Source organism: Myxocyprinus asiaticus, chromosome 4, assembly GCF_019703515.2.
Source record: "Myxocyprinus asiaticus isolate MX2 ecotype Aquarium Trade chromosome 4, UBuf_Myxa_2, whole genome shotgun sequence".
NCBI lineage: Eukaryota > Metazoa > Chordata > Actinopteri > Cypriniformes > Catostomidae > Myxocyprinus > Myxocyprinus asiaticus.
The window spans coordinates 20,810,006-20,821,979 of record NC_059347.1 but is presented as its reverse complement, the minus strand read 5'-3'; the positions used below and the strand labels follow the sequence as shown (position 1 = coordinate 20,821,979).

At 35.7% G+C, this 11,974-nt stretch overlaps 1 protein-coding gene and 1 long non-coding RNA gene across 4 annotated transcripts; one reads left to right on the top strand and one right to left on the bottom strand.

Annotated features, from left to right (window-relative positions):
- Positions 1–1,279: 1,279 nt before the first annotated feature.
- Positions 1,280–8,212, bottom strand: LOC127439817 (major facilitator superfamily domain-containing protein 10-like). 3 transcript variants are annotated; one of them, XM_051696037.1, is made up of 13 exons: positions 8,103–8,191; positions 6,936–7,186; positions 6,268–6,364; positions 6,045–6,148; positions 5,651–5,809; positions 5,301–5,528; positions 4,679–4,787; positions 4,397–4,508; positions 3,947–4,055; positions 3,697–3,787; positions 3,067–3,114; positions 2,814–2,903; positions 1,280–2,188 (listed from the first exon to the last, which is right to left on the bottom strand). In XM_051696037.1, exons 2-13 carry the CDS (start codon positions 7,083–7,085, stop codon positions 2,085–2,087), a joined length of 1,401 nt encoding a protein of 466 aa, XP_051551997.1. In that variant the 5' UTR covers positions 7,086–7,186; positions 8,103–8,191; the 3' UTR covers positions 1,280–2,084. The 3 variants fall into 3 exon arrangements, with proteins under 3 accessions (XP_051551997.1, XP_051551999.1, XP_051552000.1); XM_051696039.1 differs by having other exon boundaries at positions 1,281–2,188; positions 6,936–7,094; positions 8,103–8,212; XM_051696040.1 differs by having other exon boundaries at positions 1,281–2,188; positions 5,340–5,528.
- Positions 8,213–9,332: 1,120 nt separating this feature from the next.
- On the top strand, positions 9,333–11,877 carry LOC127439829 (uncharacterized). The gene is made up of 2 exons (XR_007897013.1): positions 9,333–9,428; positions 9,767–11,877. It is a non-coding gene; the product is annotated as an uncharacterized LOC127439829 (long non-coding RNA).
- Positions 11,878–11,974: the final 97 nt, after the last annotated feature.

Here is an 11,974-nt window from a genome sequence, read left to right as displayed (position 1 = left end):
GTCATATCAGTAACCTAATGAAGCTGTTTTATTCCACATGGAGGGGGTCCCCTACTGGGGGCTGCCATGTTATGATCACATGACCAGCTAAAAACTACTGGCTTAATCTCAGTTAACCGCCTTGTTATTGGACACTTTTACTCATGGATTCAATTTATGATGACTGACTGTGAACAGTGAATTTCTTCATAGCACTGGTAATAGAAAACTACAGCAGTTCAATGATGCTGCATCCATGCTGGTGTCAGTATTATGGTGCATTCACGTCATTTCGTAATTACTGTAATTACGAGATGGCAACTCGTAGATTCTACTCAGAGCTATTCACGTCCACACACTTCGTAAAATAGTGTTTCTTTAGCAACAATTTTAATGGTAAAACAGCTTTTTTGTTTATATAGAAAGTGTTTTACAAAAAAATAAAATATGACGTCACAGCTGTCAAGCAGAGGCGTCGCCAAGACCCCTTTTACTGGGGCACACGAACCCCAGTAAAGTTCTGCTGTACCCCAGTAAAAATTTCCTGATAAATCCTTGTCTGACGAGAGAGATGAGAGAAATTACCTTTTAATTTACCATATACCAAAATATATGTTTTCCTATTAATTGGATTTGATAATTTTAATAATTTAAATAGTTTTTATGTTTTCTCCCCAATTTAGAATGCCCAATTCCCACTGCGCTCTAAGTCCTCGTGGTGGCGTATTGACTCGCCTCAATCCGGGTGCCGGAGGACAAATCTCAGTTGCCTCTACGTCTGAGACCGTCAATCCGCGCATCTTATCACGTGGCTTGTTGAGAGTGTTACCGTGGAGACGTAGCGCATGTGGAGGCTTCACGCTATTCTCCGCGGAATCCACGCACAACTCACCATGCGCCCCACTGAGAGGGAGAACCACATTATAGCGACCACGAGGAGGTGACTCTACTCTCCCTAGCAACCGGGCCAATTTGGTTGCTTAGGAGACCTGGCTGGAGTCACTCAGCACACCCTGGATTCAAACTTGCGACTCCTGGTGTGGTAGTCAGCGTCATTACTCGCTGAGCTTCCCAGGCCAATTTAAAATTGTTATAAAACACGAAGACTAATTGTGACACTCGATGAAGTGAACGCACCCTCAACAGCGATCTGACCAATCACCGCTTGAAGAACCCTCAAGACAACAAATTTTTCTACTGCTGTGCATCCAAAGGCATTACCATGCAAATAAATACATGAATAAATAAATTAAAAAAAACTCTGGTTGACAATGATCACCTTTATTTAAAAATCTGATTAAAAAGTATATATATATATATATATATATATATATATACTACCGGTCAAAAGTTTTGAAACACTTGACTGAAATGTTTCTCATGATCTTAAAAATCTTTTGATCTGAAGGCGTATGCTTAAATGTTTGAAATTAGTTTTGTAGACAAAAATATAATTGTGCCACCATATTAATTTATTTCATTATAAAACTAAAATTGTATAAAAAATAAAAAAAAGTTTTTGAAATGGATGACTTGGACCAAATAATAAAGAAAAGCAGCCAATACGTGCCCAGCATAGATGGGAACTCCTTCAATACTGTTTAAAAAGCATCCCAGGGTGATACCTCAAGAAGTTGGTTGAGAAAATGTCAGAAGTACATGTCTGCAAATTCTAGGCAAAGGGTGACTACTTTGAAGATGCTAAAATATAACACAGTTTTGATTTATTTTGGATTTTGTTTAGTCACAACATAATTCCCATAGTTCCATTTATGTTCTTCCATAGTTTTGATGACTTTACTATTATTCAAAAATGTGAAAAAAATTATACTAAAGAATGAGTAAGTGTTTCAAAACTTTTGACTGGTAGTGTGTGTGTGTGTATATATATATATATATTAGTTAAGCAAGTAAAGAGGCATAAACATATCCAAAATAAAAAATTACAGTACACATTAAGAATGTTCATGTACATGTATAAATGTTGGTATATTGTGTACACTGTAAACATTTCAATTGAAACTTTCTTAAGTGACACTAAGGCAACAATGGAGAAGAGGTTTGAGCCCTAATGACACAACAGTTATTCCTTAAAACTCTCGATGTTACTCCTCCTTCTGTCTTTTCAGTCTCCTCAGTAAAACCAGAGGGACTATAAAGAATGCTGAACTGGCTATAAAGCATAATTCGGCTCCAGCCAACCAGTACACTATAAAAAAGAGAAATTAAATTATGTTTTGTGGTTGTGAGGTGCAATAAAATTACACACAAAAATAAAGATTGATTTGTGAGTAAATTATATTGGTATTATAGGTGAGACATTTCCATGTACTGTAATCATACGTTATGTTTACATAAAGCATCATGTACATTAAACAACCTAGTAAACCAAATAAGACATTTAAATTCAACATGAATTTTAAACTGACTATTTATTTCCTTAACATGCGTTCCAGGTTTTATTGTGTATGATTCCTTATTGCATGCTATTCCAATTTTTCTAAGTTGGTCTTCATAATCTTTAATCAAAATGTAATAACTTGCTCTGCCTCTGAAATGACTTTCCTTCTCAGCTGGCATAATAACTCCCTTTTACTTTCAGCCCCTCCCTTCAAACCACTTAGGACCATTCTGGAATGTGATGCCCACTTTTCATGATCCAACCATATCCTGATTGTATAAAATCAAGTCCAACCCTACGTTTTTTTCCTCATTGAATATCCTGCTTCACTAGAAAATGTGTAATATTATGAAAGTAAAATGGGTTGTGAACAGTGTTTAAATGAGTTTGAACTGGATCAAGGTGCATCTGAATTGAAATCCTTCTTGCTTACCTGAAGAAGTCACAATGGGGCCTAGAGCTCGAGCTAAAGCTCCAAGACTCCGAAGGATTCCCATTACTGTTCCCTTCTGACTGGCTGAGCCTAACACATCAATATAACGCATCATTGATACATCACCAATCAGTGTTCAGGCTAGTATATTATTGAGAACTGTTCTCTCAAAAAATGAATTCTAGTTCTTATTGAATTTATGAAAATCTTGTGGCACAAGACAAAAAAATTAAAAAAAGTTAAAAAAAATCACCATGTCCAGACACCTGCGCTGAAAGGCATGGAACAACAATAGCAGCAGCTGCAAAAAAAGAGTAAATACATTTTTTTTTTTTTTAACACTATATAAAGATATATCTGCATTCATGGATGATCAAACAAAAAATAAACATGAATTCAAAATCATTACAAAAAAGGTGCACTCAGTAAGTTTTGGATCATGTTGTCCTGGATGTACACTGACACCTATAGGAGCGTGCATGCAGCATCATTCAAAATCAATAGTTTTCAGTTAAATGCCATTGTTAAAAATCACTATTAAAAGTCAGGCATGATTAATTTAATCCATTAGTGAAAGTGTCCAATCACAGGACACCTACTGAGATTAGGCGTGTGGTATTCAACTGGTCATGTGATCCTAACATGGCAGCCCACACAAGGAGACCCTCTCCATGTAAAACAGAACATAAGGTTACTGATATGACTGGAGTCTTCATTTCTTGTAAGTGCTCATGATTTTATATAAATGTTTCAAAATTGCAAGAAATGTTTAGGGGAGTAAAACGTTTTTAATGAGGAAAAAAATTACTGAGTGCACTTTTAATTGTGCTATCTGTTACAAAGCATGCATTTGGATATTCAGAATACATGCATACTTTCTTACCAAAGGAGTACAAAAATAAGCCAGAATAGAGGAGTGTCAAATTCCATGCCATTCCAATGAGCAAGAAGGCTGGTATAAGGGATACAATTGCCTGAAACATATATGAAAACAAATATTTAGTCATGATATGAGCTACAGGCCTTTGACTACCTCTTTTGAGCGGTTAAGTTTCAAAGATAATTGTATTGCAATTACTCTTTTTTATTTTATTTTATTGACTTGTGATCCAGTAATGTATGACAGAGTTTACCATGCTAACAGTCTGGATCTGATGACCTGGTTTGATCCTGCGGGCATATCCGCCCTGGATCACCGCCATGGTAATGCCAATGAAAAAGAACATCTTCCCCTGCTGCATGCTACAACAGACAAAATGAGTGTTTCTGAAAACCTCATAGACACACTGATCTCAATATGTCATGGTTTGTTTAAGCAAAAAACCATGCCTCAGACAAGTCTTGCCAAGAGGGTGGGAGGGGTGCATTAGTAGTTTTGAAGTCATGGATCCTAGGGGCAGCTACACTTTTCTGCAACCTTTATTCACTTTCCCTCCATTCCTGTTGTTTATTATAAATAATAATTGCTTCAAAATTCTGCAGCCTGCTTGTCATTATATACTGAACCATCTTAATCAGACACTGATTTTTCAAACCAAACTCTTGTTATGTATAGGTTTCAGTGGCTTAACTTTAAGCCTTACCTTGAAAACTGGAAGCGCTGATGTGTTAGAAAACTCAAAGTGAATTCCAACCCAGAGAAGAGAAATAGATATGTGAAGTAAACCAAGCCAAGCATCTTCAGATTTTGCATTTCTATTGTGAAAATAAATTAAGATATAAAATAAAATTATTAGAAGAAAGAAAAAAATACTGTGACACTTTAAGGAGCAATAACAGCTGTTTAGTAGTATTGGGTAAGCTAAGCACTCAAAATGGTTAAATATAAGACTTCTAGATCTGGTGAAACGTCTTCATGAACTCACTTTGTTCAGATGGTGGATTCTCTGTTCTTGTGACAGCAGTGAAATTGAAAAGTGCTACAGGGTAAAGAAGATCTCCAGATTGTTGAATACCTGACGATTCTGATGATTCCTGGGTCATGGAAAACATACATCAGTTTCATAATTAAAGACAATTTTAATGAAACTAATTTAAACAAACTTACCTATTATAATTCAGGCCTTAAAAATTCCATTGAAAACAAAACATTTGAAGTATAAGTGCGAATTCACTAAATTTTTAATTCATGCATTTTCATTTCATAACTAATTTCCAACGAATTGAACTGAGTAATCTTTAACAAATAATATTTTTTTCTAAATATTTGTAGTTTTAATAATTTAATTTAGTTAAAGATTACACAATTCAATTTGATGGAAATTCGCTGTAAAATTGAAATGTGCAAATTTTTTTTTTTAGTGTAACAAGATTCGTTAGGCCTATTACAATTAACTGATTGTAGTGTAAGTAATTGAATATATATTACATACTTATTACTATGTTATATACAATATCTCGAATATATATCACATATCCTAAGCAAGAATTAATCTGTTTATTTAATTAGCATTCAGTCAGTAAACTGATTCTTTCACTGATTATTACATTTTTGCTGTTTGGCCTCTCTGCATTGCATTCTGTCACCTTGCTGTCCTTTTGTAAGGTCTCTGGCAGCATGAGGAAAATGAAGATCAGGTCTCCTAAAGAAAAAAGTACAGCCAACATGGCAGGGCCTTGATAAAACATCTCAGCATCTTTGAGCTTCAGAGCAAAGTATGCTCCCATTAATGGCCCCAGTGTGAATCCCAAGGAGAAAGCAACACCAATCATTGCCTGACAATATAAAAAAACAGATAAACCAACAAAATAAAGTTATTGCTTGAAGTTATTGTTTGTTTGTTTTGAAATGTAAAAAGGATCTTGTAAACATGATCTAATTAAATTATTTAACTCACCATTCCCTTGTTTCTTGCTTTAGGACAAGGTAGGTCAGCCACAATAGCAGTGCACAGGCTGACATTACCCTTACAAATTCCTCCCACCACCCGAGACAGGAGGAAAATGCTAAAACTGCGAGAAAAAGCCCACAGAATGTAGGAGCCTATGAGACCCACCTAAAAGCACAAGAAAAATATTCCATCTCATATTAGTGGGTCTGGAAACGGTTTTGACAAAACATGAAGGCATTGAAGGTACATTGTGAGCACTTCAATTTCTAACAATTAATTATTTGTTTACCATCCTTATGGCTATGGCACTTACATCTTTAATTACACAAAGAAACATTTATGACTGTGTGGGTCCAATAGATTATTTTATTTGTCAAATTATGGTATAGTCTAAACCTACAGTTGTTAAAAGCAGCAGTGGTTTTCTTCCATAGTCATCTGAAAGAGCCCCAGTAATGGGTGATGACAGAAATTGTAGCAAAGAGTAGAGCGAGCCTATCAGACCTAAGACACCCGAGATGAAGAAATGAAGAAAAGCTATGTAAATGTGCTCAGTACAACAGGTCAATTTAAACGTTGTGCTTCATTTAAACAAACTCATAAGATCAACTGGAGTAAGTTACCTCCAAAAAGAACACTGTTATATTTAGTTTCCATAGGAACTCCAACTGCACCTCTGAACCAGTCCACTATACTCTGTAATGACTGGTACACACTGTCCTGTGAAATGCAAAAAGTGATGCAGCAGACATTAGAATCATAATAGAAAGCTATTGGGTGCCATTCCTATCAAGTGGAACACACACCTATCAGAGTAAAAAAAAATCAAATAAAACTGTATGCACAACAATGTATTTCTGGCAGATTTCTGGGCTCACGTGTCAATGAAATGAAAAAGTGAATGAACCTATTGTCAGTTTCATTTAATAGAAAGAACTGCTCCAAGCTTGGAGGCTTTCCACAGACCTGACTCTTGAACAAACCAAGCTGAAATATAATAAGTGTGTAAAAAAGGCCTTTTGTGCAGGATATGTTCTGTCTGTTTTAGACAAACACAAGCAGGACATAGTAGGGGGAACGTGTCAGAGCTGGAGAATTACACACTCACAAATTCATCATGTAAAGTCAAACAATCTATAGCTATGTATAGTATGAGTAATCTAGGTTAAATGCTGTACAGCAGCATTTCTTTCTGAATAATGAACCAGGACCTTTTCAGCTCGTTTAAATCACAGCAAAGCACACAAACATACAATAAATCAGAGTTATAACCTTTGAACGTTGACCTCACCCCAATTTGACTGTAGTGGTCCAGGATAGAGGGGAGCAGGGGTAATATTAATGTAAAACCCAGCAAGTCAAGCAGCAGTGCCAAAAAGACCACCCTGATGACTCTGGAAGAGCGGGTATCCTCAGCAGATGCAGTTTTGTCACTTGCCATTTCTCCGCTCTGGTTGTACAGAAATAGTTTTAAACGGCTGAGAACTCTTAAAACATCTCCTGTGGTCAATGAACTGAATTTGCAGCTCTTAGAGGGAATTACTGGAGAAAAACAAAACATCAAATTGAAAAACAGTAATGCTCACGTAGTACAATATAGGCTATATCCTGACAAATTTCATTGTTGTTGATTATTAAAGGAATAGTTCACCCAAAATATTAAAATTCTCTCATCATTTACTCACCCTCATGCCATCGCAGATGTGTATGACTTTCTTCTGATGAACACAAATTAAGTTTAACAACATCAGTGGTATAATCCATGTCTTCTGAAGCGATATGACAGGTGTGGGTGAGAAACAGATCAATATTTAAGTCCTTTTTTACTATCAATCTCCACTTTCACTTTCACTTCCACATTCTTGTTCTTTTGTTTTTTCGTGCATATCACAACCTATTGATCGGGACTGGTCAAAGGTGGAGATTTATAGTAAAAAAGAACTTAAATATTGATCTGTTTTTCACCCACACCTATCATATCACTTCTGAAGACATGGATTTAACCAATATGGATTACTTTTATGCTGCCTTTATGTTCTTTTTGGAGCTTCAAAGTTCTAGTCACCAATCACTTGCGTTATATGGACCTACAGAGCTGAGATATTCTTCTAAAAATATTCATTTGTGTTCTGCAAAAGAAAGAAAGTCATACATCTGGGAGTAAATTATGAGAGAATTTGTATTCTTGGGTGAACTATTCCTGTAATGCAGTTTCTGGGCATTGCAATACGTTACCTTTTCCATACTTTAAATACCTATAGAAGTGCTGAGGCAATTAGTGAACCAGTTTAACCTTGTAAGTTAGGCTACTTGAATCCAGTTTGCTTAATAGTCTCAAGGCACATATGCGGTTAACATAACTGTAACTAATTAAGAAAGACTTGACCGTTAATACCTCAGTTATGCTGAAGATTTTCTTCTTTTTAAACTAGATGGTACAGTTAGTTTGATATCTTACCTCCAGATCAATCAGAGTTCGCAGAAGATGATGCGCGACTTTCCACAAACTCTCCCATCGCTCGTGAACACACACCAGGAAGCGCGGTGTCTCGTTTCACCAGCTACGACACAGCTGTGACGTATAGAAGGAAGAGCATGATTTCTGTCAATTAAATCACTGTGTAAATACTTAGAAAAAAACGAAGCATTGATGGTATTCAATGGGGCGCAGATTTTAATAATGCCACATATTAAAAGGGTACAGATAAAAATGACTCCTCAAGACTTATGTGAAAGCATAAGACATAAAGTTTGCATTTGCGTTGTGAGGGGAAGACCCATAAACATGTTAAAGCATGTACAAAGTCCATATTATAGGCTACAAGAGGTCGTCTCTATATTGAATACATGAACTGATCATTTTACGGTTTCCATAAAATTCCCAAACATTTTAAAAATAATATTAAACAATAAATGAACAATTACTCAATTGTTATAAACAAAATGTTTAAATGTATTGTTTATTTTCACGTTCAGATTTACAGTAGTTTGACAAGCAATCGTGTAATGTTTTCCAATGACCACAAAAGAAAGTTCATTGAAAAGCGCTGACACAATGTCAAAATAGCACAATGGTGTGGTATTTTGGAGTTAATATTTAATAACTCATACAGGTGGGCGAAAATAACATTTACATCCAGTATGTTTCAAACAGATTCTTTTAAATATTTTCAGGTAAGCAGGTGCATGCATTTCTTATTACAGTTTTACATCCACTCGTGTTTTTCAGTTCTTCTGCATTACGATCGAAACACTAGTTTAACGCATTTTAATTTCATTAGAAAATTCCATTAAATTAGATTGTTTATTTTTTTAAATTGTGCATTTAAAAAAAAAAAAACTCATTAAATGAACAAAACGTAAAATATTTCGTTTTTTATTTTTTGATTTCTTTAAAGATTATACAATTCAGTTTGATGCAATTTTGTTATAATATTGAAATGCGTAAATCTAATATATATATATATATATATATATATATATATATATATATATATATATATATATATATATTTTTTTTTTTTTTTTTTTTTTTTTTAGATTTTACGAAATAGTACATTCATACTTATGGATGTAATAAAAAATTAAATAAAGTTACAATGTTCACTGTAAAATGAAAAGCTAACATTAAATGACCATGTATATAATTTATTTCTTAATGTATTTATTTATTTTCGCCGGCGGAACTATACGAAAAGCAGATGTTTCCGGGGGGACACAGACACAGCAGTGGTGCACTGATTGTAAAGGCCTTCAAATGAATGGCCACCTGTTAGAGAGCGCTGTAAGTTTGCAATTGACAAAATGGTCAATCGTTGATATAAAAGCATTTTTAAAAGAGCATTCATATATTACTGTTATCTAATATTTGTTTTTCGTACACAACGTGTTACGTCTGATGTGACACCTTTGGTTAACCCATTCTAGGCATTAGAGTAGTAAGTTTTAATGTAATTGCGAGCTTTACAAATAGCTCAGAGTTTAAGTTTGTATTTTACATGCTTGTACAGAATATTGCCAGACAGAGCTATATTCACTCAACCTGCCATTGTCATGACTCGTCAGTAAATCTATTCTGCACACTGTGTATTGTATGTATTCTTCTGCTGTGACTGTTTTCAGGTTTTTGTTCCTGAAGTGCTCTGCTCATTTGCAGTTGTGACATTGCTTACTAAGTTGGTCATGACAGCACAACAGACAGAATGATGTCCACCAGACTACTGACACTGCTTCACCCACATCCTGCTGAGAAGAGTCTACCACAAATCTGCAATGCCTTTTTCTCAAATCTCAGAAGACCCCATGAAAATGTCACCATAGGTCTCTGTCAGTCTGGATCCTGCTTTAACAAAAGGGATGACACCACTATGGCAAGAGGTTTTTCAGCCTGACACCTGCTGAGATTGTGAATGCAGCCCCAGCGTCCGTTAAACCCTACCTCAGATTTATGAGACTGGACAAACCCATAGGTGAGCTCTTATGAAATGCCTCCAAGCAGAGTACAAGATCTATTATGTCCAGGAGGCAAATTCAGCACATGATTACATGCTTTGTTCAGTGAATATTTGGGGCATGCTCCATTTGTGGTAGAGGTCGACCGATTATGGATTTTGCCAATACCGATAACTAAGGTGGTGGAAAAGGCAGATAACTGATTAATATGCCAACGCTTTTTAAGATATATTTACAGAATGTTAACAATTTTCTTAGTGTTTCCTTACTGTGACGGGCACAGACACAGAGGCCAAAAGTGTCCAAATTGAATAAAATCCCAAATGCAGTTTATTGTTCAACCAAAATCCCAACAATACCCAGGACAAAATACAGATTTGAAACATAATGTGGGACTTTTAACTTTAAAGCCTTAAACACACCAGGGACTCTTTATGTTGAAAGGACAGAGACTTGGCCCCATTATATTGCTCTTTATTTATGTACTTACCAAATTAAGCCTTTTATAGCCTATATAGTCACCAGATGAAGTGTTCTGTATACATTTCACAACATGAGGTTTAATGAGGAATCATGTTTTTATTATTATTAGGGCCCAAGCACTGAAAGTGTGGAGGCCCTATTGTTCTTCTAAGGATTATTATTATTATTTTTATTATTATTATTATTATTATTATTATTATTTTCAAGATTTTCAGTACTTTTGGGGTACATAAAATGCATGAAAACTCTTGAAAGTTTGCACACACATCAGAGTCGCTGGCCATTAGGGCGTGACAGAGTTACAGGTGGGGGGGTGCGGGAGGGGCTCTGCGGCGCCACCTAGAACATGGGCATGTTCGGGGGGCTATGTAGCACATCCCTTTTGAGCTACAGTCACCAAACTTTGTACACATATAGATCTCATCAAGCCGGACAACTTTCGCGCTGACAGTCATAAGCTCTGCCCAAAAGGAAGTTGGCCATTTTGGATTGTTTGAAAAATGCATGCTCAGGAATTTGATATACTCCTCCCAGGGATTTCATGTTACAGGTACCAAATGTGGGCGACATCATGCCAAGACATTGACGATGCTAAATTGTGAAATTTAGGGCTTGCAAAGGGTGGTGCGAACTGCCAGACACATCATCGGAGTTGAGCTTCCCTCCCTCCAGGACATATATACCAGACGGTGTGTGAAAAAAGCTCGGAGGATTATCAGAGACTCCAGCCACCCGAGCCATGGGCTGTTCTCACTGCTACCATCAGGTAGACGGTATCGCAGCATCAGGACCCGCACCAGCCGACTTCATGATAGCTTCTTCCCCCAAGCAATCAGACTTTTGAACTCTTGATCTCCCACGATCAAAATACATCAGCCCTGCACTTTATTACTCTTATATCTCACATTGGACTGTCATAAATTATATTATTATTATATTATATTCTCTCTTAACAACTTACTATCAACTGACAGCCTGAATGTCAATACAGTACAATACAACCTACTGTACATTCTATATATACTACTATATATACTTTTTTATTTTTATTGAATAATGTGTATCTATATTGTGTGTATTGTATACTGTACAGTGTATGTTATTATTTGTATATTGTTGTGTGTAATTATGTGTATATTAGACTTTAAATTGTGTTGTGTTAATTTGATGTTATTGTAAATTGGTATATGTCTCATCACTGTCACGTCTGCTATGTTGATCGGAACTGCACCCAAGAATTACACACACCATTGCACTTGTGTATATGGTTGTGTGACAATAAAAGTGATTTGATTTGATTTTTTTGATTTGAAGGGATTTTTTTTATATATCGAACAGTGTTGCCATGGCAAAGCGATAAAATAACGTCAAAAAAATGGAATAAGGAAATGTCTC

What these genes read in the sequence shown, in the direction of transcription:
- LOC127439817 (XM_051696039.1), bottom strand. Translation starts at nt 7,085, where the DNA reads ATGGCAAGTGACAAAACTGCATCTGCTGAGGATACCCGCTCTTCCAGA. An exon ending in AGAGGCCAAACAGCAAAAAT is followed by an intron (nt 4,788 to 5,300) that starts GTAATAATCAGT and finishes TCCATGACCCAG; the next exon opens with GAATCATCAGAATCGTCAGG. An exon ending in AGATCCAGACTGTTAGCATG is followed by an intron (nt 3,788 to 3,946) that starts GTAAACTCTGTC and finishes TATATGTTTCAG; the next exon opens with GCAATTGTATCCCTTATACC.